The sequence below is a fragment of the Etheostoma spectabile genome, chromosome 12, assembly GCF_008692095.1.
Source record: "Etheostoma spectabile isolate EspeVRDwgs_2016 chromosome 12, UIUC_Espe_1.0, whole genome shotgun sequence".
In the NCBI taxonomy this organism is placed as follows: Eukaryota; Metazoa; Chordata; class Actinopteri; order Perciformes; family Percidae; genus Etheostoma; species Etheostoma spectabile.
Window position 1 is genome coordinate 25,793,252 of NC_045744.1, and position 25,132 is coordinate 25,818,383.

Sequence of the window (25,132 nt, forward strand, 5' to 3'; positions counted from 1 at the left end):
TTGCGATACTCAAGGTGTAGCCAAGTGACTCTCAATCGGTTTTTTTTCTCATTTCAAACAGTCCCAGTTTGCTATGTACACTACCTGAATGAGTTTGAGCTTTGCCAACCACAAGCGCCTCCTTACCTCCGATTCCTCTCCCTAGTTTTGAATAACTTTTGGAGATCGATAATATTTCAAATGTTTTCCTCGGTCAGACCAATTGATACAACCTAAAACACTGCAATAATAACCATTTTCTTTGACGACGTTCGGGATCTACTTAAGTGCCTGTGTTTTGTTGTGATGCGGAGTACCTCCAATATGGCGAATTCTGGTTTGATGACGCATCATGAAAACCCTCTATTATTTTTTTAAACTTTTGCACCACTTATACTGCAAATTTAGATCTATATATCAGACATTATGGTCAAGAACAAATGGCCACAATCCACTGAGACTTCCATTGCAGTTCCACTGGGCTGAATGTGCAAAAAAATAAATAAACAGAAAATGAAGTAAAATTACAGAGTGATTATTTTCCCTCTGATGACACAGTTGTGGCACCAGTCACGTTATTGTGGTCCCTTACCTGCATGCATGTACAGGGAGATCCTTGGTGTAGTAGGTGTCCTCCTCATCCTCCTCAAAGTTCAACTCTGCCAGCAGCTGACTGGCTTTTACCACAGAGTCATCTCCATTCTGTAGCATGCTATCAGGGCCATTAACCTGAGGATACAGATGTATAGAATCTTAACTATGAACTGAAACTTAATGTCAACAGTGTGTGGGAAATTAAAGATGAAGGATCACAGATCGTCAATAGATCTGTGAATAGTGCAGAAACTGGACAGTCAACGAGATAAAAAAAATAAAGCTTCATATGGTAATATATTATATATTTATACTTCCACAATCTTGCTTGTCTGTCACATCAACAAACGGTTTGTTGACAGCAATACCACACTGACTGTCTCCAACAAATTGTATTTATGTGATTAATGTTGTCAGTGGATAACTACCTAATATATATAAGAATTATTAAGTATAAATATGGGCATTTGAAGCTCATTTGTTTTGTATTGCAATAAAGTCTTGCATTGAAATGCTAGCTGTGTCAGCTTGCTAGCTAACCTAGCTAACTGTGCAAGCTAGCTAGCTAGGTGGCTAGCATAATTAGCGGGATAAAAGCATGGTAACAGATGGAAGGCGTCATAATGCTAACCGGAGGTAGCCAGCGATGTTGTTAGCTAACGTTAGCTAATTCACATTTTGTCAACAGATGAGAATACACATTTTGACACCGAGCCGCTACGAATAACCAAACACACCTGGTTATCTAGCTGACTCTGGGTTTGGGTTTGGCCTTGGGTCTGGGTCTGGCTCGGCAGGGTAAAGTCGGTGAAGTCGTACTCGGAGCCCTGGGTGTCCGCTCCCAGCAGCTCGGCTTCCTCGGTGTCGAGGAACGTTAGAGTCTGCGAGCTCGGCCCGTACGCCTCGACACTCATGTTGTTGCCTTCTTATTAACGGTCTTTACCCGCCCCGACGAATAATCCACAAACTGTTGCTATTCCAGGAGAAACTAAATAACTAAAACACAGCACAGATGAAAAAATTACAAACACTGGTGGTGAGAGGGAGCCTGGACTACGGCTGCATTCCGTTTGTCTTCTCCCCCGCACGTCTCGTTTCCTTTCCTCTCCTCTCCTCTCCTTTCCTTGCTCACTACCAGTCTCGGTCAACTGCAGGTAGCAAGGAAAGAATAGGAGACATACCTTACAGAATGTAAAGTGGGACAGTTTATTAAGGTCATAAATGTCAGCTGTGTCATTTCATGTGTCTGAACATTATAGTTGCTCTATGTTAGGTGACTACTTTTTGTTGACATTCAAAGTATTTTCAAACAAAACGCGGCTGTGGATCATGCTTCGTGGTGTTGGCGCAGATAGTTTTTGTTGCCGTTTGTGGAGCCTGGGCTGTCTACAGAGACCGCGCTTTTTTTTTTTTTTACAATGTGTTAAGGAGATGTTTGCTGTGTTTGACAAAAAATGTTGTAGCCTAAAAAATGTGTGACATCGCTAAGAGCACCTTTAAGAAAGAAAAATGCAAAAGATATGGGAGCTAAGAGATAAGAAGTGTAGCCTATGTAAAGCTTTTTCGTATTTTTATTTCATTTTATTAGTTTATTTGACAGTGTCAATGCTCTTTGTTAGAAAACTGTAAGCCATTGTAACTGTACAGTACCAGAACGGTAAATGATCCAGAGTTAGAACAGAAGCCTTCTAATTTTCATCTGCCCAGATGTTAAAGGCACGCTATTATATAGAATAAAATCCTGTATTGTTGTGTAAATGTAAACGCAAGATATACATCCACCAATAAATGCAGCTGTGTTAACACATGCTACATGTGTAAGCTAACAAACAGCAGCAGAAGGAATAGGAAAGATCAATAGACAGTATTAGTTTTCTCTTTTCTAAAAATCTGTGTAAATTTGCACATTTAAGGGGCTATGCAGCCTGAGCATTAATTTTATAATGCATACTCTTTGTTGATCCCCTATGGGGAAATTACAATTTACACTCTGTTGTTATTACACATTACACAAACGCCTGAAATACACACACATGCTCATGTCCTATGCATGCACTAATAGAGAGATGTTAGAGTGAGTGGGCTGCCAGTGCTTGACCAGCGCACTGAGCAGCTAAGGGGGGGTTCGGTGCCTTGCTCAAGAGCACCTTGGCAGTGCACAGGAGGTGAATTGGCATCTCTCCAGCTACCAGTCCACACTCCATACTTTGGTCCAAACTTGGACTTGAACCAGCGACCCTCCGGTTCCCAACCCAACCCTACAGACTGAGCTACTGCCCTCCCCTGTGATCATGGCATTAAAATACTTTCTTATGCGCTGGGGCTCACAAAACGTTTTGGGGGCCCTGACAAAAGCCTAACAACCTCTTTTAAACAATAGATATCTGCTGAACCATTCTGAAGCTTACATTTTATGAAAATTATTAAGGCCTATTTGTTAGAAGCCGGTAGACCTTCAGATTCACCATGTGTTCACTAATTTTGGATAATTTTTGATTAATTACATTTGAATTCAGTAGGTGTCTTTAAGGAACGTTGCTATTTGGAAACTACCAGGTCCATTTTGTGTCCTCATGTACCACCTCCTAATAGGTTAGGACATGCTTTCCTATATGCTGGCACTTATAGGTTTAAAGAGGTGATACAATTGTTTTACTCCTGTGCCAAAGAGCAGAACTAAATATGCATCCATGTGAGTTTTTTTTTTTTTTTTACAAGTTAGAACTAATTTCCTATTTTGAAACAATACATGAATACAGTCTTTGATATTGCTTGTTCAAGCGGACTTTAATACATGTTTAATGTTCTAGGTACACCATGTTCCTTTCACTCTGTCCTGCACAGATCTGTCAGGTCAGAACAAGTTCAGCAGGTCTGCTGAGCTACACCCAGTGTTACTGTTATCTACCAGCACCAAAGGAATCAGAAAGTAAATACAGTATTAAATCATTTGTTTGAAAACTACACAAGACAAAGCAGGGGATAGCTGTCTGATAGTTTGACATCTTACTGCACAACAATTCTCAATATCTTCAGACACGGGTGTGGTACTGTGTGACACATTAAGTCAAATAACATTTACATGTGTGTATATATTAAAGATTTGAGCATTAGAAAGGTGAACAAAGTGTCTTTTAGGATAATTTACTTATACCTCCAAAGAATTTTATTTAAAAAAAAATTCAAAAAGATGTTTATTGTTGCCTATGGGTCACATTCGTAAATGTAAAAAACTAATTATAAGGACTACTTTTTAGTTTGTGAGAGTTAAACAAAAACAGTATGTTGCACTCAAAGTGTAAGCAGTGCAAGTGCAAGCAGTATTTGATCTGACGGAGGATTCAGACTGACAATGACACATCAAAAATAAGCCTTTGTGAGATGTTTTAATTGTACACGGCTTTAAGCTGGCTTTGCCTTGCACAGCTGCACTACAATACATACTTAAGACAGAAACATTAAAATTGATCACATTACTAAATATTGATTGCATGTGAAATATATTCCCTGAGATAAGCAAATCATTGTAAGTGTGAATGTTAAAATTTCTTTAGGTTTCCGTCATGTGATAAAGAATGTGGCGTAAATAGTAAGTTGCACCATAAACGTTTCCACAGTGTAACACAGTATATAACTTTCAGCTACTACCTTGTTAGAACTACTATTATATCTTAATATAGTCACATAAATCTTTCTTTCACATGTGACAATGTTCTTACGTCCATCATTGATGTTGACATCTATTTTCACAGTCTTATGAGAGGCAGAGTTGTAGAGACCTGACTAACATTCCCAGATGCCCACTACTGCTGCACACTAATGCAAAGACCCGGACTACAATAAGCAGATGCTGAAGTCAAACCTGTAAAACCTGTAAAATACAACACATGGTTTAAAGTTGACACTGGTATAATAGTTAAAAGCACTCAATTTATACACAAGCTCCTGTTCTTGAACTGTATGTGTAAAATTCATGCCATTCATTTTCTGGAGCTTATGGACATCACTTGCTGCATTACAGTCATACGTAGTCATGCTGGTGGTGGTGGTGGTGGTGCTTGTGGTTGCAGTGCTTGTTGTGTTTGTCATCCAGTTCCAGCAGTTTCAGCATTTCCTGTATGGCGGCCTGAAGAGCTCTTCCCAGGTCCTGGCTGCTGTAGGGTTTTCCTAGTGGAGGCACATGGATGAAAGCAGAGTGACCCTGCCCCAGGTACAGAGAGGTGTAGTAGGTGTAGTCACACAGATACCTGCCAGGGAGACAAAGGATGGATGTTAGGTCATAAAAAGTCAGTGTTATCACATATCTACTTTGCCAAACAGACGAGTAGAGACTTAGATGGGGATGCGTGTGACAAAGGCTATGAGTCAACTTTGCAAAACAGTAGGTAGGCACCCCTACCTAAAGACATTTCCCATCTTAATTAACGCCGCAAGCAGTGATGAACAGGCCCTCACCCCTCCCGGCACGTCAGGGGTAATGGCGGGATGCCGGTTGATGCCGCTGTGGATTTCCTAACCGTCTGACCATGGATGCACAATTTAATTTCCTGGGTGGAGTGCCTGGCACTGGAAAAGATGTAGCCTACTGCAAGTTTTGTAACACTTCCCCTGTATAGAAATGTTATGTTGCTTTATGTCGTATGTAGACCACACCATGTACATCAAATCCTCTCTGTCACATTAGGCTGACTTCCTGTTGTCAGTAGGTGGTGCTTTGACTATGACTCAATATGGGCATGTAGATGTCTTCAGGCCGGGACTCTTATCCAGCGTGTGAAATATGGGGCAGACTGAACTATGTAAAGTCAAGTTACAAAAGAACCCTGTGATATGGCCAAACATTCAAATTGCATGCAATTTAGTTTTGACATGCTGCTGACCCAATTGGAGACGGATCTGTTGAGTCTTCTGGGAGGAGTTTTAAAAAGTTCCTGTAAAGGGCCTAAAATCATGTGTTGTGAAATAACCTATGACATCATTTTTCCACCAATTGACTATTTCTTCGCATCAACCATGTATGAAACGAATGATGAGTCTAGGATGAGTTTGACTTTATCTATTTCAATTTTATATTCTATTTTAGAAGGAGAACCCAGAAATGAGTAGGGGGAAATGCAAGACACCAAGCCACAGCCATGCGACATGCGTCGTCCCGATACATTACATTTTTCAAGAGGTGCACGTCAGGCTATGGCGTAGGGTCCGTGTCTCCACATACAGTACCTGTATGCGTAGCCACGTGTTAGATTTAACGCAGAACCATAAATCATGCTTTACTTGCACATTCGCAGTAGCTAGGTAAGCACTATTAGCTAGTCAGAAGCAGAGTATGAGGGCGTGCCACGCTAGCAGGTGTGTGTGTGTGTGTGTTACAAAGTGACGCACGTTTGTCACGGAAGTAAAGGCTGGACTCCAATAGAGCTGTTTGGAGCAGTTTGTCAACTGTTGGAGATGGTAAGTCCCTTTGGGGGGGGGACTTTGTAAACCTATAACATGCACAAAAAGCTATATAACACAATAAAGGAAAGGGAAAAAGCCAAAAAAGCGTAATATGAGCACTTTAAATAAAATAGAGCCATTGCTGATGTTATTAGTAACACCTGTGCTTTAGTAGAATTTGTGCATGTGTAGATTTTCCTACATGTGTAAATAACATCACGTACCTTCCAGCATCCTTAGATACAGAAAGAGCGACCCTGAGGCCAGACTCATTGACCCTTTGGCAGACTGTCTCCATGTCTATGACTGAGTGAATGCAGTCCGGGCCGCTGTCCATGCAACACTGGGAAGCCGGGCAGAAGCTGCAGTTGTCCAGTCGTTTGTAACCCTTGTTGTGGCCGCACTGCTCCAGAGTGACAGTGGTGGCTAACCCAGAAACACCGACATGGACCACCAACTGCTCGCAGGACCCCAAAAGACAGGGGTAGCAACGTTTCATATACAGTATGTTGTAAAAACGTGGTGTTTCATGTACAGTATTGTGTATTTTTATTGAATACCTGTGGCTGATGCTCTTTCCACAAAGTTGGCAGTAGGCCCTGAACAGCCTGGTATTCAACAGGCACCTCACACACATGAAGGTCTACTGCTTCACCCAGCCCTAATCGCTCCAGTTCCTGTGAGTATGAGTAGAAGTTAATTGCAGTCTTAAAGGGCTTTAGAGGCCCACAATAAACAATATAATGAAATGACAACCCCTTAATCAGGTGAGGGAAAAACTCCCCACAAACAAAAATCCACGTTAAGTGCATAGGGCATAAATGCAGCTCCATATTTAAATGCCATGTTTCGGTCCTTAACTGGCACCTTTGTTGAAAATGAACAACCTGATTACTGATTACCTGTACTGCCACCCAGCTGGAGTTCACTGCATGCTCACCAAAAGGCTCAAAACCTGCAGAGAAAAGAGCAGCAAAAAAAGATTCTTAACCGCAGTATTAAGACACAGTGCAGCAAAGTAAATAAAAAGTCAGTGAGGATGTTAATCTGACATGAAGAGAAGTGATAAGGGTAGATGGGCTCTTTATTCAAAGTCCACAGGTTGCAAGTTAAACATTAATTGTAGTAGAGACAGAATGATTTCTTTCCCGCAGTCGTTCAGTCTCCTCCTGATATCTTTGTTTCTTTATTTAAACCAGCAGACATTACTCTCTGCAGTGTCATTACATATTAATAATGTAAACACAAGCAGAAAACTCTATGAGCTGTAACAGCACTGTTGTGACAAAAAAAGAATCATTTAAGACACATTTGTCTCTCACCAGTCTGCTGACCAATTAAAACCTCTCACCTGTTACTATTACTTTCTTCTTATTGGCCATTATCCTTGGTTGTTATGAAGTGGACATAGATTTATAATAAAGGGATCAAATATCCCAAACAAGAATGTCAGGATTGTCTGCGCTTGCTGCTCTCTTCTTCTGGCTCAGAGCTGAGAGGAAGTGACACACCAAACCGGGATGGATCATACTGCCACCTGCTGTAGGGGCATAAACGCATTTGGCTAAGAAATGTCATGAATTGGTAAGACATTTTTGGAAAGAGGACAGGAGAGGATAAAAACGGAACCTTTTAATCCAACTGTGTTAATGCAATAGAATGTAATTCAGCCAGGGGTGGGCTGAAGCATCTGCACTGCATTCACGGAATAAAGGTTAGAGAAGCCATCTTGTGAGTAGCCAAGTGAATGGAACCCCCCCCCCCTTCCATCATTAGAACTGAGACAGCCCATGAATGAACATTTAACACCACACCAGCCGCTGCACTGCAGCAGCTTAGTGGTGTTACTGGGCAGCTCCCAGGTGTGAATGTGTGCACTGTTAGCTTCTCCCTAGGGAGTCAAAGTCAAAGGACACTTCTCTGGCTGAGGGAGGAGAAATTGTGGCTACGCAACCTCTGACACACTCCATTACCTGAGTTAAGAGGACAAACCTTCTTCCCAGTTTGTTATCATCAAGGCAGAGCTAATCTAATATCGCCAACAGCCATTTGTTTTTTTCATTTGCAGTGCCGTCCACACCCTTGTGTTGCGAAATGACTCACACAGTGTGAACTCGGCACCCTATGTGGCTCCACACTGGCACGCTGAAGAAAATATGCTCTCCATAGGGTGGAGATTGTTCTTCTTGGAAGAGTATTTCAGGTTTAAGGTTTCAAACAATGTTCTCTCTTTCATGCCTCTATTTATAAAATCAACACTGATTTCTGCCTCTGAACCACAAAACACACACACACACACACACACACACACACACAACCCTCGCACACACACAACCCTCGCACTGCAGTCACTAATAGCCTCCTCTTCTCCCTCAACCCATTCACCTTCCTCTCTCTATCTCGCCTGCGTCACTGGCTATGTCAGTGTTGCCATGGAAACTAATGATGCCCTCTCTGCTCCGTGGTGCTGATGCAGACAGTCTGCTGACGTCCTCGCTGTTCATGGGCTGAATAACAATATTCTACTGTAGTTTCCACCAGCAGACTCAATGCCTTATTCATGCTGGATGTATACTGTATTTGTCTAATTTACTTTCTATTCTATTCTATAATGCCCTGTTATATTATATTCTGTTGTATTCTATAATGCCCTGTTGTATTATAATCTGTTGTATTCTATGATGCCATATTCTATTCTATTCTATAATGCCCTATTATATTATAATCTGTTGTATTCTATAATGCCCTATTAATTATATTCTGCGTACTATGACGCCCTATTCTATTCATAATGCCATTATATTATAATCTGTTGTATTCTATAATGCCCATTATATTATAAATCGTTGTATTCTATAATGCCTATTTATTATATTATTTGTATCTAGAGCTATTCTATCTATAATGCCCTATATATTATATTATGTTGTATTCTTTAATGCCCTATTATATTATATTCTGCTGTATTCATGAGCCCTATTCTATTCTATAATGCCCATATATTTTGCTATAGTCTATAATAACATATTATATTATAGTCTGTTCTATTCTATAATGCAGTGTCATATTCTGTTATATTCTTTTTTGTGATTCCCTATTATATTCTGTTCTACTCTATTCTATAATGACCATATTGTTTGTATATTATGTTCTATATTATGCCTTTATATGTTCTGTTCTATTCTATAATGACCTATTATATTCTATGTTTTGCTCTATTTTACTTTATAATGTTCTATTTGATGTTCTACTTGTTTCTTACATTCTACAGTGTTTTATTCTATTTTAGTCTATAATGTTAGGGGCTTCCACAGCTTTTTGTTTCATTGTTAGGATTACTATTCCTAACCAAAGAGTCTTTTGAAAGCTCAATTTAGCCACAGCCATTAAAACCTTTAACCTTTCCACATTTCAATCACAGAACACACATGGATTCCTCATTCTACTGTCACCGCTTCTTTCCCTTTCTCATAGGCTCAGTTTCCTCAGAAACATTTCCAGAGCACTTGGAGAAGCTGTAACACCTCATTTCGGTGTCTCGGCCCTGTGTGAGGACTGAATGTAGCCATCGATCCTTAAAGAGCTGGAACAAGAGGTGTTGGTATGATTAGTGTTTGAAGTTTGAACTTGAACACATACTTAGGACTCCATTTCGTATGGCTGACATTATTTTAAAAAATAACTGTTCAATTCTATTTGTAAAGTATTTTAAAAGTGGCTTAGCCTGCCTGAGTTGAAAGACTATTTTCTGTAAAGCCTGTTCTTCTGTTCTTCCGTTGGCCCTTCGCCTCTTCTACCTTCCCCGCCCAGTCTCTGCTCTCTTTTGGCGACCCTGAGCTTTTTTATGCTATGACATCAAACCACAATGCATTGCACTGTTTGTAGTTTACCTAAAGTCTCCATGGCAATAAAGACCGGCTCGGCCCCTTATTCAAATTGAACCGGAAACCAACGTCATTTTGGGCCAATCTCCGCGCTCAGGAATGACATAATGGAATTTTTAGGGCTAGAAAGCGAGCGAGGTCTGGCGCTGCGCATAGCAGTCGTGCCATCGGGAAAAGACAATATCATCCGCGCGCAGAAGAGACACATCAGAGCCCCTCGGGCACAACAGCGCAAGTGGTCGTCTGATATAGTGATACACTAGAAGAAGGGGATACGGAAATAGGATCGCATAAGAAGAATAAGGATCAGCTGATTTCCTCATGTTTGGATATGTCGCTAATGCGTAACGCTCAACACTCCCTCATGTGAGGGTGTAGAATGGAAACAACCCTCTACCCAGGCACCGTGGTGAACACTCCGAGGGTCTCCAGCATCTATTCCCAGAGCACGATGATGAAGAAGGACATTAATCTGAACCTGGACGACCACAACTCCGAGCTCAAATCCAACCCGCTCCGGGACGCAGACGGACTCCTCAACTCCCCAGACCTGGGGCTCTTGAAACTAACCTCTCCGGACCTGGAGCGCCTTATTATCCAGTCCAACGGGCTGGTCACCACCGCCAACCCGGCCTCCCACTTCCTCTACCCGAAGTCAGCCAGCGACGAGCAGGAGTTTGCGGAAGGTTTCGTCAAGGCGCTGGAGGATCTCCACAAGCAGAACCAGCTGAGCGAGGCGGGCTGCGTCTCCGTGGACAGACTGGAGCTCCTCGGATCAGCCAACGCAGTCAGCTCCGTCGGGCTTCAGACATCAGACCTTCCCGTCTACACTACTTTGAACGGCTATGCGACCAGTCCACTCGGAGCCTCCTCTATCAACTACTCCACGGACACCATCCCCTTCCCGCCGCCTCCGTCTCATCTGGCCAGCGCGCAGCAGCAGGCGGCCGCTGCGGCGGCGGCTCTGTCACGACTCCATTCTGCCGGGTCGGTGAAGGACGAGCCTCAGACTGTACCGGACATGCAGAGCTTCGGAGGAGACAGCCCCCCTCTGTCTCCCATTGACATGGACAACCAGGAGCGCATCAAGGCGGAGAGGAAAAAGCTGCGCAACAGGATAGCCGCATCTAAATGCCGCAAGAGAAAACTGGAGAGGATCTCTCGGCTGGAGGACAAGGTCAAGAGCCTGAAAACGCAGAATACCGAGCTGGCCTCCACAGCCAGCGTCCTCAGGGAGCAAGTGGCCCAGCTGAAGCAGAAGGTGATGAACCATGTCAGCAGCGGATGCCAGCTTTTACCAAACCAGGTCCAGGCGTACTAAATCCAAGTGATGGTGCTATTCATTACTTCATGGAAGGTTATACAGCTCTAAATTTTACTCTGTGGATACAGGCCTGTATTATGAGGAACATTTACCGTTTGTAACACAAAATCCTTTATCAGAGACTTGATGTGAGGCCATAGTAAATGCACCTCCAGAAAAAGCCTGTAGCCTAACTGAGAAACTAACCAGACATTTGCACTGCCCAGTGCGATGAGCAGGCCTTGATGAGAGCTGCAGGTCTACTGGAATAATGGCAGCTTAACCAGCAGCAGGTGTGGGCTGGAGCCTCTTCAGATCCATGAAAAACTGGCAGTGTTAAGCAGAAAGCAGACTTATTTTGTTGCCGTCATTTTTTGGGGGAAGCCATGTAGCAAACTGCTATCCAGTGGACCGGTGCAGGATATGTATGTATGTGTGTGTGTGTGTGTGTGTGTGTGTGTGTGTGTGTGTGTGTGTGTGTGTGTGTGTATGTATAAACTGGACAATCTCAACAAGAGTGTAACCAAACCCCAGGGTGTCACCAAGTGCTGTCACCCACTGTGTAATATAATGCCTTACTTGTTTACAAGCACTTAGCAATGACAAATATATATTTTATTTACTGGAACATTTCTTATTTTACATATGGTCTTACTTTGTCTTTTTGCAAAAATGAACACTGCATGTCTTGTCACTTTTGTGTACAGTAACTATTGTATTTTTTATTATGGTGGCTGCTGTGTAGTTCTTCAGTTGCCAAAGTTCATTGAATGTATGTGTACGTGCTGAGAAACCCTATCTATTCATGTTTAATGGACTTTCAAGTCTCTACCTGACATTTATTAAATTCACTACATTACTAAAGCTCACGTGTTTTGTTTCTTACTAACAAAGCTCTGCTTGCTTATTAGTTTAGAAGGAACATGTGAAAGAATATATAATTCAATACCTTTACATGTATCTTCTCCTGTACAGTTGAACAGTGGGTGTTGTATTAAGTGCAGTAGAGAAGCTGAAACAAACCATAGATGGTCAAACAACTCTGATGGTAGAAAACAAGACATCATGCCCTCTGCTGGGCACAAAACAACCGACTCTAAACCATTTCTGAAACATCACATGTGCACTTCTTGTAAATCACTCACGTTTGGGAATAATTGTTGATACAACACACAACTCCAGCTGTTAGAATTTGTTTATTGATTCCTCATTTTAGCAAATCTGGCATTACAGAATTACAGCACAATTCACACAACTAATACCCGATGGGCGGGAAATTCCTATTTACAAGAGTTATTTATGATGAGGAGGGAAGAAGAATTAGAGAAGAGTTGAACAGGATCAATGTGTGTTCCTACTGTAAGTCACCAGAAAGTTTACAGCTGTAGCAAAACACAATAAATACACAAAAATTAACAAACGACCACGGCAGTAAGAATCACTATTTTAATGAAGTGTTCAGAGTATTCAGTGTACTTCCCAAATAGTTTCCCTTTTTGAAGCTGCTGCACAGAGTAGGAAAACACTACCACACACAAGTTTGTTAGTTAGTCGTCTAACAAGCGCTCTTTTTGGCTCTAAATATATTGTTGAAATCTCTTTGGAAAGAACAATTATTAAGACTGCCTTTATAGGAGCTGTACATTCGCACACCCACGTACAGTAGGTGTATTACAAACCTTCAGCAGGGTTGTATGTGTGAGAAATATCGGCTATTGCTCTGTGAGATCAGTCTGCGTCTACACTACCGAGTCTTTAAGGTTACATAACTATGATATCAAAAGACAAACAAACTTCCCACCAAAGCTGCGTTGACATGATAAAAGATTCTAGGACTGGAATGTTTTGGTTTTTTTTAAAGATTATTTCTTATGGCTTTTTTAGGCCTTTATTTGACAAGACAGCTGAAGACATGAAAAGGGAAAGCAGGGGGGACGACATGCAGCAAAGGGCCGTGGGTCGGAGTCGAACCCAGGCCCGCTGCGTTGAGGAGTAAACCTCTATATATGGGCGCCTGTTCTGCCAACAGAGCTATCAGGGCGCCCAGGACTGGAATGTTTTAACGTGAGGAAACATCTTAAGCTTTATATTCACTGTAAACACAAATACATTTCCATTTAAAAGCTGGGAGAGTTTAAGCAATTGAATACTATTGAACATCTCTTTAAAAAAGTAAGAGTGCAGATTGCAATGCATAATCTAGGAAGGACATTATATCTTGAAGTAAACATAAATAATACAAAATAAATAAGTTGTATTTTGAAATATAAATAATACATGCCTTACAGAAGGATTATCTGTATACACGAGCAGACAAATCCCTAATCTTAGCATCAGAGAGAGAGAGAGAGAGAGAGAGAGAGAGAGAGAGAGAGAGAGAGAGAGAGAGAGAGAGAGAGAGAGAGAGAGAGAGAGAAATAAAACACTTAACATGCTTAAAAACCATCATGTTCCTAAATAAAGTAAAGATAAACATATCATCTACCATGACATAAGAGACTGTCTGATGTTGATGGAGAGGTCTGGGGTATACCAGGGCTCACACTGAACCACATGCCTTTCTAGTGAGTGCATGTTGCACGTTGTATGCAGTGAATGAAAGTTAATACAATGAGAAGGGCTCGTGGGTTTAACATGTGAAACCTTTAGGACCATTTGGTACCTCAAGTACAAACTGTAGGACGGTGTAAAGTCATACAGCACATACAAATAACCCTCCGGTCCACAACATGCACCTCTCTCACTCAAACACAGTAGGAAGCCAATATCCTGAATCCTTCTCATTGCATATGTTAAATATATATGTATATATATATATATTACATGCATTTTTAAATGCACATCTATTCACTTTTGAACATGTATACACTCTTCTCCATGTAGTGAGAGACATCCCTTTTCCTATTATTGTGTTGTTTCCCTTAAAAAAGTAGTACAAAAAAAAACTAAGAATCTAAAATTGAAAAAGCAACACAGCCAACCAATTTCACTGAACAAAAATTTTAAAATCTGGGGAAGTGGCCAAAAAATGAATACTAATTATAACAAGTTGACAAGCCAACTGATATGCATGATCTTTGCTATTCTTAGATTCATTCCTAAAATTTAAAAAAAACAACAACTTTGTAATGAACCCGTTTGGATGTCAAACGTGGAGCATAATTATCTGTAGAAACTCAATCACAACATGGGGAATGACCAGCAATTTCACATGCTCAGAACCACAACCAAACAAACTCAAAAAATAAAAAAAACAGCTATTATATCCACAGCAACAAACATATTTCCACTCGGACTAAAAGTTAAACAAATGCAACTGATTTGTCTGAATTTAGGTTTGAGGCTTTAGTACAGAGTGGGGCCTGGGACTGGAGGACCCACAGCCTTTTATATTAAAACCCAATTACAGACAACAAGGAATGATGAAGTCTCAGCCTTCATTGCCTTTTATAATTCTGTTAGGATACAGTATAGTAGGAGTGTGTGTGTGTGTGTGTGTGTTTGAGACTAACTTTGACATAATGTCTGCATTACTGAAATCAACAACAAAAACTTGAGGTGATGAGGTTACTGAAAACACCAAATCTTTGGGGAGAGCCGGCTCATTTGGATAATGCTCTTGGTGAGGTGAATCTAAGCAGCCAAGTTGTGTGTCTCTGTATGGCAGTGGTTGTGTGTCTGCGCATGTACCTATGAGAATGAAAAAGAAAGTGGAGCCAAATCTATATATATATAAAAATAAAAAAGGTGTGTGGATTTTAGGACAGCAGTGTGTTTGTGTAGTCAAGTTTAGCAAGCACAATCCTGATGGGACCTCTGGGGCTGCTCGGTGAGCTGGGGCCCCTGTTTATTGCCGGTGACAGCCGGGTCGTTGTTGTCCAGACTCTCGGACATCCTCTCACAGATGATGTCCACCAGCCGCTCGAAGGTCTGCTTCACGTTGATGTTATCTTTAGCGCTCACTTCAAAGTGCTCAAAACCTGCCGGGACGGGTGACAGAGTGAGACAGAGGGAGGCTGTAGCTGCCCTTATTCTTCCCGAGGTAAAGGTTCCCCAGTTAATCCAGTCGTCTCATCGTGGCAGGGGACATCATAGCTACGGTCAGGCAGCCAGCTCAAACCTCAACCATTGTCCCCTCCATATCACATTTGTGCAAGTATTTTAGGGCTGTACCAAATACAATTTGTTGAGCTTCGAAGCTTTGTTACTTATCAACAGCTAATATTTGAAGCTTTGGTGGTGGCAGCGTTTAAAATTCCCCACTGTACTTGAAGGCAGCTTTATATCAAAGAAAATAAGAGAAAGAAAAGAGATGATCGAAGCAAGAGGTGAAGCGACTGCTTTGGTGTTTGCAGGACATAGTTGCCTTTTGTTACAGAAACACCTTCATAGGTGTTTAAAAAAAAAATGTGGCAGAGACAGTGGCAATGAGGTTTTCTGTTACCTGCATTATAGGACTCTCACACCGCCGCAGAAACGGACTGGCGAGTCCACCACAGGGTGATGCCAGGTAGCTTTTTCTCTGAAAAGTTGAATTGTTTGCAATTTTTTTGCCGTAGGCATTTCAAGTGAATGGAAAGACCTGTGTTTTGCCAGTCTGACGAGTGACGACCGACGCATTGTGTGGGAATAAAAGCTCAGCCAGGCAGTGATGTGCTGTATTGGAAATATGCACGCCACACTATTGTAACTTTTATCAAATCGCACAAAAGCAACACCAGGTTACTACGCTACACAGACCTCAACAAACAGACGGCTGGCTGGTAACTCAACATTTCTCCCTTCTTGGCTGAGATGGATGACAGAGTGCTGCTTAAATTAGCCAGCAGCTAGTGGACATTTAGTAAGGATCTTAAGCCCAACAAAACACAACAGTGCAAATTTGAAAAAAATGGAATACCATTAAATGAATATTCAGATTCAGCCCTAAGGTATTCATAAATTATATCAGATCATCCTTTTTTCATAGGTGATTTGAAATTATACACTGTCCAACTACATGTGATACTAGGACTCAGTCAGATCACTCAAATGATTTTTGATGTTATATGTTCCAACAGGAAGAGCAGAAAATAACACCCATTTTGTCTTTCTGCCCCCGCAAGTTGCCTTACGTAGACTGAAGTGCTGATAATCAGATCTCTGTTAAAACTAAAACATATTGACAGTTAAGACTTGTTGGTATGGCTCATAGGCATCGCGGCCTTTCAAACATTGTGAAATGATGCAGCTCTTTGGAGGAAATTTATGAGTCTTGATTATATATATAATTCTCGTTAATATAGTGGAAAGACATAGCAACTAGTTTTTCCTCTGACTTACCCAGCTGTTCAGACAGCTGCCGGCCTCTGTCTGAGGCCACCAACCGCTCATCCTCCATGTCACACTTGTTCCCCACCAGGAGGACCTGGGCATTGTCCCATGAGTATGTCTTGATCTGGGTGGACCTGTTAGGAGATACAGTACAGCGTGTTCAGCTAGCTCGCCTGACTGAATTTTACCAGCATCTTTGATTTCTTGGATGCTAAAGCAGTTTTTAATAAGTACCAGAGACCTAACACACATGCTTCATCTGCGTTTTGCCAATGGGGGAAAAAAACCAACAACAAAAAAAATGTCTGTTTAACAACTGCCATTCCCATTGGTTCTAATCCCATTTTAAATCACCAACTTCATTTCAAGATATGGGAAAATGGCAAAGTCACTAGTAATTAGGGCTGGGTACCGAATTCAATACTTTTTAGGTACCGACCGAGTTGCCTTGCAAGTAGGCTTGCATGATTCGGGGAAAAATACAAATCACGATTTTTTTGCTTAGAATTGATATCACGATTTTTTTGAACATGACAAAACATCATACAATTTTAGAAATATGTATTCACAGTGTATTCAACAATAGCACCAGTACAACTTATGTAAATATGATGATGAGCACACAAGACGAGGCAGTAAGTGAAGAATGTGTTTGACGTGTTCCAAGAGAGAAACCCAGACTAAAGAAGACAGACGTCAACAGGTGTTTTAAACTTTGGTTCGAATAAAGTGGTGAACTTTTTGAAGTCAATCAACTCACACGGTTGTGTACACATCCCAGTATTAATCCATTATTCCTGTAGTGTTCTCTGTCCTGCTGCTGTCTCCGTCATGCTGCTGGCCCTACGTATCCATACATCCATCTGTCTCCGGCATGCTGCTGGCCCTACGTATCCATACATCCATCTGTCTCCGGCATGCTGCTGGCCCTACGTATCCATACATCCATGACACTAACGTTACCGGGGTTAGCTTCTGATTCGGGGAAAGGGAGCTTGTCGTGCTCCTTAACCTTGTTAAGGTAAGCTAGGTTAGCCTGCTTGTGTTCGTTTCTCAAATGTAGGCTACTTTCAAATTCATGGGACGTTTCCTTGTAATAAACTGTCCACATATTCTACCACCTTCCACTGCAAGGCACTGACACAGTCATAATCAAATAGGACTCTGCTGCTTTTTTCCGACTTTTGGGACCGCCACAAGGGCCACTGACTATGTTGTTTGTTGTGTTCAATCTTACATGGAATGTCGGAATTTCTGGGTTCCCAGTCGGAAACTATACACGTACGTTTGTGATTGGCTGTCTAACGGTACACGTCGTAAAGAGAAATAGATAAAAAGATTTGTGCCGTAATGTGTAATGTCTTTTTCTTGTTTCATGAAATTGGTACTGAAAAAGTATCAATTAGGAACCGCTATCGAAGTCACAGTATTGGTATTGAATATTTTTTAATGATATCCAGTCCTACTAGTAATAGCTTCACAAGAGAAAATGGTAACATAACAAGCCAAGAGACAGGTTTCTAACAAGTCAAGTTAACTATTTTTATCTAAACCACTCATCTGGATAAAAAGGTAAGAAAGGTGAACGTTAACATTTAAACAAAACTATCTGACGTTAAAAAAAATCTTTTCTCCTGCTTTACTTTTTGAAGTAAGAGTCAGAGCAAGAAGTTTGACTTACATTACTTCCAGTTGTTGTGCAAAAGTGCAGTTTGACAAACCCAAATGAAGATTTAATCATCATTAGTGCTTTCATCTGTCTTCTCACTTAACAAATGCTACATAACTGGATGAAACGCAGGACTTGTTTGAAAAGTGTCCAATTCTCCTGACTACTCGTGTGATTGGCCCATCCACTATTGGCGTTCTTCTCTTACATGGTACCTGCTCGACTCTACTCGCCCTTTTTGGTTTTCCATTATGAAAAAAAGTCGCTGGTACCTGCCAACAGGTACTTAGTACCTTAGTTAGTTAGTTAGTACCACCTTAGTTGAGGTTCCAAGCAAGCTGAGGCGATACCAAAAAGGTGATAAGAAAACCCACTGACTACTGATTGGTTGGAGAGAATTGTCACTAATCACAGCGTCATCATTGCTAACGACAGACGGGGGTGTCCTGAACAAGCCCGCCGTGTTTAAATAGTTTAGCCAGCTGTGTTTTTTTTTTTTTTTTGCTTTCTCCAGCTTCTTTTGAAACAAAATTGGTTTTCTGGCAACAGCCACATGCTGAGAATCAAAAACTACACACATTCAACGTTCTGTGTGTGTGTGTTGTGTTAGGTCACGGCAGTTTCCTACAGGGTCGCTATGACGACCAGCCACACTCATCTCACAAATGAGGCGGTTCTAAATCTGCAATGGAAAAAAAAAGGACAAGGCAGGCTGAGTCGAGCCAGTACTAGCAGTGGGTAAGCACCATAAGTGGTCAGTCCCAGCAAACCCACATGTCAGATATTCAGCTGGTGGATACATCGTGGTCACAAATGACAGGAAAGCTGATTGAAAGTCAAAGTAAATAAGACTGTAGGTTCTTAGGATTCCACCTTTATACACACAGACGTGCACACTCTGGTGTCCCTTACCAGTCCTGAACGGCGTTGAAGGACTCCTCGTTGGTGATGTCATACATGAGGATGAAGCCCATGGCTCCCCTGTAGTAAGCTGTGGTGATCGTCCTGTAGCGCTCCTGGCCAGCAGTGTCCTACACAAATACAGACACTTCTCTTTGAGTATATGGTTGTCAAATCAGAGTATGTTCAACATTATGATGAAAACATCCTCAAAATAAAAAAATAAAAAAAACCTTGCACACCCCTGTTCTCATGAACATAATGTTTCCATTAGCGCTGCACGATGTGAGGAAACTACGCAACAATGTCGTTGAATTTGCAATAACAATAATACTTGTGATAAATAAAACAGATATTAAAGTGTGCTCAGTTCTGCATTTCGGCTGATTTTAGTATCCTGCATAGATACAACAAATTGCTTGTTCTTGAACATAAAAGCACAAAAAAAGAGAAAAGAACAGTTTCATTTATTGCGCAAGTAATGTTGGATAACAAACCAAAAAGCTATATATATATCTATTCTATATTGATAGTATATTACTATATTATATATATATATATATATATATATATATGGCGCAATTCTTTTAACGATATATTGTACAGCCCTAGTTTCAATCTATCCACAGATGCTCTTTGTGGTCTAAACATTCTCATGTTGACAGAACTGTTTTGTGTCTTTTTGTGAAGATGATTGTCAGCCAGCATCTGCAAATGATTTATGACTATGCACGTGCCTCCTGATGACTGCTGAGGTTTAACATGAAGCCAAAATCCCATGAGCATTTGGTATTCCTCTGGTGTCCCGTGTAATAAGAAATTGGTCCCAGGTGCAGGCTTTATGGCTCACGTTAAGTACACTTCAAGGGTATTGCCATTACACAGCAGATGAAGTGATTCAGGGGGCTGCAGAGGCCAGCTGGTGGTAATCAGAGATGCAGGGTAATAGAGGTCGCTTCAGTCACAGATGTGATGGCGAAGCATGAAAAACAGGTATTCTTACCTATTGTTTTTGCATGCTTGTTTAATTAAACTTACTGTAGAGCTGAAACAGTTAGTTGATTAATTGATTGGTGGATTGACAGTGAATAAAACAACATGTTTGTTTATTGATTAATTGTTTAAGGAGAGCAGTGCCTACATCCATCAGACTCATGAATAGCTCTATTTCTATTCATTCATTTACAATTTTTTAATGTTTTTATTGTATGTAACCCACTGCTAGACTGCTGCTTTTCAGTGTTTTCTCTTATTGTAAATTGAATATTTTGGACTTGATGGACATTCGCTGACATTTTATAGACCAAACGGTTGTTTGAGATGATAATCAGCAGGTGATTAGATAAGGCAAATAATCATTAGACGCAGCCTAAATACTGTATCAAGAATGTCACTGCATTTGTATTTCAGTATATTGTTAACGGAGATGTTTGAATCTGGTGCCAGGCAACAGTTTTACCATTAAAAGGAGGGCAGTGGTGCAGGCTGCATGTTCTAAGTTTGAAGCTATTCAGCTGTCTCAGACATCTTAACTGTTTCTAATCATACTGTAAGCCAATTTTAGGCTGAGTTAGCGCTGTGTCACTGTATTATTGAGGGAAATATAAATATGAGATTTGACTCTGCATGAGATACAAAGGTTGATTTGGACATCTGTAGTAATAATGTAATGCAAACTAAAGTGTGACCATAGACTTCTCCACCTGCTACACCCCTTACTTCTTCAATGGTACGTGAGTCTAGACAGCACAGAAGCGGCAATGAATGCAGAACACCGTTAAAGCAAAAGGCAACACAAAGCAAAGCAGGGTGAGTTTTCATTTCCTTTTCACATCTCTTCAGGAGTTCAGAGTAAAGTGGCAGGTGCCAAAGAGCAACCATAGGGGAGACGGATTCACTGGCTCCCCCGAAACAATTCTTTTCACATTTTCCTTGTGACCCTTACCCACCAAAACGTCTGCATGCATGTGTCCCGTGTTCATTTCCTCACCCATATCTGCAGCTTTATCCTCTTGTCGTTCCTGTAGATGGTCTTCACCTTGAAGTCTATGCCCACTGTGCTGACAAAGGCTGGCGTGAAGGAGTCGTCTGCATAGCGGAAAAGGAAGGAAGTCTTTCCTACGCTGCTGTTGCCAATGATGAGGATTTTAAACATGTAATCAAAGTTCTGGTCCGAGGACTCCTTCTGTCCGTACGTGGCATTTGCAGACGCCATCTATGCAAGGATTGAGATCACATATTAATCAGTTACAATAAAAATAGTTATAGTAAAGTAAAGAAGTTATATAGTTATAGTAAAGAAAATAGTTAAGAAACAGTAAGTTATAAAAGAAACACCTTCAATATAACCCAAGACAACCACACTACAACAATAATAATCAGTGCTGAACTAACTGCCTCTGTGATAGTGTCTCCAACACTAAACTTTATATGAATCTACAAAATGTGTTGCATTTGATTCCATCAGATTGTGCAAACCTGTATTCACAAGTTACATTGTGTCCACTTCCTGTAACTACAATGTCATACACAACTCCCCTGCCACTGGCTGAAACAGTTCATATTTGGTGCAGATAAATGATACAATGAACAATCCTGCCTTTTGCCATTATATATAAAAATATTACTTCTCTAGTTTAGGACCTGGGGCAAATTAGATTACCACACCCTTTGTCAATTGGTATGCATATTTTTGAATGAGTCATACTGAATTTGTTTTAATTGGTCTAAAAAAAAATTAAAGATTAATTAATTTACAAACTATAATGCAAGCACATTCCAGAAACATGAAAGGCTTTGAGAAGCAAAACTACCGACATTGAGATAAGCAAGATCAACCCCTGAAATCACCAGACACACTTTTAGATTGAAAAAGTGGATACGGGTCACCTTTACCTGAGATATAGTAATGTCAACACCTCTCAACAATAGATTTCTTAAACACCTGTAGACATAATGACAAAAGTCCTTACGGTATACGGCAATTCTAGCAATATTTCCAAGGTTAAAAACGTAAAACAAGTCAGAGAACGAGAGACAAGACAGAAAGCATGTATCAAAAGGGCCTGGCAGGTGTCAACTATCTAATTTACTAATGTACAGGACTGACAGTTTCTGGCTGGTTTGCTCTCTTCCAAAGTCATATGTTCAATCCATGAAAAACATCAGAACCCACAGACCATTCTGGGATACGTCTGTGAGGAATGACCAGGAGACTGGTCTCCTGGTCATTCCTCTAACAAACAAAGAATCAGTTGGTTTTAGAGCATTAGCGTGCCCCTCATCTGTGGAATGTCCTCCCACTACATGTTAAAGAAGCTCACTCAATTGACATTTTTAAATGTAGAGTGAAAACCCACCTGTACTCGTTATACAACAGACAACCATAACACGCCATGTTTTCTGCATCCTTCACAAACAAATTAACGTATTGTTTATTATGACTGCTGTATGGTTGTTCAGTTTTGTTGCGGTCTGTTATTTCTGTGTTCCTTTAATTACAAAGTGCACTGAGACCACGTTAAATGGGGATTTGACACTTTAAATAAATGTGACTGATTTGATTGACTAATGCACCGAAAACTGGGATATAGGTCGTCGTCATCATGCTTTAGACAGACCAGCGTGAAACCATGTGACTCTATATGACAGCGTTAACAGCCTCATCTAACCCGTGCCAGGGTGAAATAATGTCAGTATCATCTGCCAGGTTACACTCCCACAACCTTATTATCATCATCAGGGTATAAAGCCGTTTCACCAAGAGGCTGTGTCAATACAACTAACAAGCACACACAGCCTTGAGTTACTACCACTTAATGTCAATAATACTGATGGGCCAGGATTGCACACCTCCGCCCCAGGCAAGATAAGAGGACGGAAGTAGCAGAGCTTAGCAGGCTAAGCATTAGCTAAACTGACTATCCTTTCCCATCCAGGAGGGCAGGTAACCTCTGTGGAGCGCTACCATTGCCAGGCAATAATGAATGGCCATACGGTTGGACAGAATTTGCCTTATGGTAAATTAGATAAACACGGACAATCTGGCATTCAGAACCCTAAGGTTGTTTCTGAACGCAACATGCCCATTATTTAAACGGCCCTGAACCACCTTATCAATAGCAAGGGAAACAGAAGAAGGAATCAGAATTTTGTATTGGCGACAGTAACTATAGTGAAGTTAATGTCACCCATTATATCTTTGTCGTTTCAGGTTTGAGTGGAACGTGCTTCCACAAAAGAAAACAAGCACATTACGTAATGTTGACTGACGTTTTAATCTAAATGTGCCCGTTTGTTTGCGTTGTTATTGGTCTCCAAGCAGATCATGGCGCCGTCCAGCAGCTGCATATGCTAGCTCAACTCAAGCCCCCGTTTGGTCCAAAATAGCTGCTTCATCATGATACATGACCAAACGGGCAGGTCCCCCACATGAATAATGACAAGACAGAGAGGCTGTAACACTTGGCATCACTCACCAACTCCGCGGCTCCCTATCTGTCTTTCACACCTTCCTACCAAGTGATAGCTGTTAGAGGTCCAGATTCATGGAGGCACATTTGGAGATTAGCGCCACCTCGTGACAATAATAGGATACATTATGGATAGAGCTGGCTGACGTTAGCTCTCCTGAATATTATTTAATACAATTAACAGTTTAAATGGAGGTTTAGATATTGATAACAAAAATACACGTAACGTTGGAATGCTACAGGCTTAGCACCAATGACGTATATAGCTAGCTAACTAGCTAGCTAGCTATGTGATGAGTAATGACTATTCCTTCTTTCTTGTTTCCTTGATCCACAGCGGAGCTTATCTAGCGTTCGTTTGCCAGTGAATATGTAGCTAGCTAGCTGCCTAAAATATACAGTCTGGTTCACGTTAACTGGAGGAAAAAAAAAAAAAAATACAGTTAATGAGTTTTGTCATACATTACTTACCACCTACAATACAGAGCAAACGATTGTTGAAGAGATGGAAGCAATACAGATAAAAATGCAGTTAAGACAGCAGCCCGTTAACGTTACCAGTATTAAGAAGTGGCAGTAGGAGCTAGCTAAGCATATCAGCTAACGTTATGTCAAATGAAGGTTACTCTTCCTTATTTACCTATCCCAAAACCAGGATATAACAAGCGACAAACATTCCGCATGTTATCCGTTGCAACTGTTAGACTTAACACGGCCCCGCAATGACAAATAAGCGCAGGGTTTACCATGAAGTGTGTGTTTTATCCTCAGCTTCCCAGCAGCGCCTAGCCCCAGCTTTGCACCTGCAGTAGCTTGTGTGCCTCTTGATTGACAGACCCGGCATAAGCGGGTAGGTACAAAATAGAGTGTAAGGATGAGTGTCAGGACGATTGACCAATCAGAGACGAGGACCAGTTCATTCACACAGAGGCCTGCCCCCTATCCATTCTGTAAATTATTCACAGGTTTTAATTCTGTATTCTTGGTCCAAAAAAAGTTCTGAATGTTGTGGTGGTTAGATAAATGTTGTAATACCACAGAGAAACAATTCTCCATTACATGTAAAAGTCCCGTATGTTTTAGAGGTATGATCAGCAAAATATAGTTAAAGCCTTCATAGTAAACGGATGAGCAATGGTCACCTCCAGGGTGTTATATGATCATTGCAATTATGTTATTGGATTATTATGCATAAACATATTAGAGCATTTAAATGTGTAGGTGGTCGAGGTATAACCAATTGTCTCATACTCTTTGTGTTGTTTATTCTATAACACTGCATTATAGCTCATTAGCCTGTGTTCTGTATGTAGCTACCTAATAACAGCTGACAAATAAATTAAGTGGAGTGAAAAGTACAAGATTTTCAAATTGAAAGTGCCTCAAGAGTGCACTTTAGTACAGTACTTGAGTAAATGTTCATAGTTACTTTCCACCGCTGCTGGACATAAAGTATAACTCTTGTATTTCTTCTTAAGTAGCTTTAAGGTTATTACAAACTTTATCACCTTATTCCACACTGTTTGACATTATTGTATACTTTATTGTTCATAATTTTGTTCTTACTCTTTATTGAAGC

At 40.9% G+C, this 25,132-nt stretch overlaps 4 protein-coding genes across 6 annotated transcripts in view; 1 reads left to right on the plus strand and 3 right to left on the minus strand.

Annotated features, from left to right (window-relative positions):
• LOC116698918 (regulator of nonsense transcripts 1) overlaps positions 1 to 1,679 on the minus strand; it is an 18,140-nt gene extending 16,461 nt beyond the window's left edge. The window contains exons 1-2 of the mRNA XM_032531155.1: positions 1,311 to 1,679; positions 572 to 708 (exon numbers count right to left, since the gene is read on the minus strand). Coding sequence (XP_032387046.1) covers positions 572 to 708; positions 1,311 to 1,487 — 314 coding nt within the window. The 5' untranslated portion in view covers positions 1,488 to 1,679. The remainder of the gene's footprint in view (positions 1 to 571; positions 709 to 1,310) is intronic.
• Positions 1,680 to 3,943: 2,264 nt separating this feature from the next.
• On the minus strand, positions 3,944 to 7,531 carry LOC116699550 (pyroglutamyl-peptidase 1). Its single transcript, XM_032532210.1, has 5 exons — positions 7,364 to 7,531; positions 6,915 to 6,967; positions 6,573 to 6,689; positions 6,237 to 6,469; positions 3,944 to 4,820 (listed from the first exon to the last, which is right to left on the minus strand). Exons 1-5 carry the CDS (start codon positions 7,392 to 7,394, stop codon positions 4,595 to 4,597), a joined length of 660 nt encoding a protein of 219 aa, XP_032388101.1. The 5' UTR covers positions 7,395 to 7,531; the 3' UTR covers positions 3,944 to 4,594.
• Positions 7,532 to 10,004: 2,473 nt separating this feature from the next.
• On the plus strand, positions 10,005 to 12,063 carry LOC116699845 (transcription factor jun-D). The gene has a single exon (XM_032532635.1). It carries the CDS (start codon positions 10,276 to 10,278, stop codon positions 11,215 to 11,217), a length of 942 nt encoding a protein of 313 aa, XP_032388526.1. The 5' UTR covers positions 10,005 to 10,275; the 3' UTR covers positions 11,218 to 12,063.
• Positions 12,064 to 14,081: 2,018 nt separating this feature from the next.
• On the minus strand, positions 14,082 to 24,420 carry LOC116699846 (ras-related protein Rab-3A). Of its 3 annotated transcripts, none has more exons than XM_032532636.1 (5): positions 24,300 to 24,420; positions 21,072 to 21,296; positions 19,094 to 19,212; positions 16,522 to 16,646; positions 14,082 to 15,179 (listed from the first exon to the last, which is right to left on the minus strand). In XM_032532636.1, exons 1-5 carry the CDS (start codon positions 24,300 to 24,302, stop codon positions 14,989 to 14,991), a joined length of 663 nt encoding a protein of 220 aa, XP_032388527.1. In that variant the 5' UTR covers positions 24,303 to 24,420; the 3' UTR covers positions 14,082 to 14,988. The 3 variants fall into 3 exon arrangements, with proteins under 3 accessions (XP_032388527.1, XP_032388528.1, XP_032388529.1); XM_032532637.1 differs by lacking the exon at positions 24,300 to 24,420 and adding an exon at positions 24,021 to 24,268; XM_032532638.1 differs by lacking the exon at positions 24,300 to 24,420 and adding an exon at positions 23,560 to 23,581.
• Positions 24,421 to 25,132: the final 712 nt, after the last annotated feature.

Bases quoted from the DNA above. Each gene is read 5' to 3' on its own strand.
- LOC116699550 (XM_032532210.1), bottom strand. From the start codon at position 7,394: ATGGCCAATAAGAAGAAAGTAATAGTAACAG. The intron at 6,968-7,363 runs GTGAGAGGTTTT...TTTTCTCTGCAG, and splicing joins GAAGAAAGTAATAGTAACAG to GTTTTGAGCCTTTTGGTGAG. The intron at 6,690-6,914 runs GTAATCAGTAAT...TCATACTCACAG, and splicing joins CCAGCTGGGTGGCAGTACAG to GAACTGGAGCGATTAGGGCT.
- LOC116699845 (XM_032532635.1), top strand. From the start codon at position 10,276: ATGGAAACAACCCTCTACCCAGGCACCGTGGTGAACACTCCGAGGGTC.
- LOC116699846 (XM_032532636.1), bottom strand. The intron at 19,213-21,071 runs GTGAGGAAATGA...GTATTTGTGTAG, and splicing joins GGATAAAGCTGCAGATATGG to GACACTGCTGGCCAGGAGCG. The intron at 15,180-16,521 runs GTAAGTCAGAGG...CCGTCCCGGCAG, and splicing joins GCAGCTGTCTGAACAGCTGG to GTTTTGAGCACTTTGAAGTG.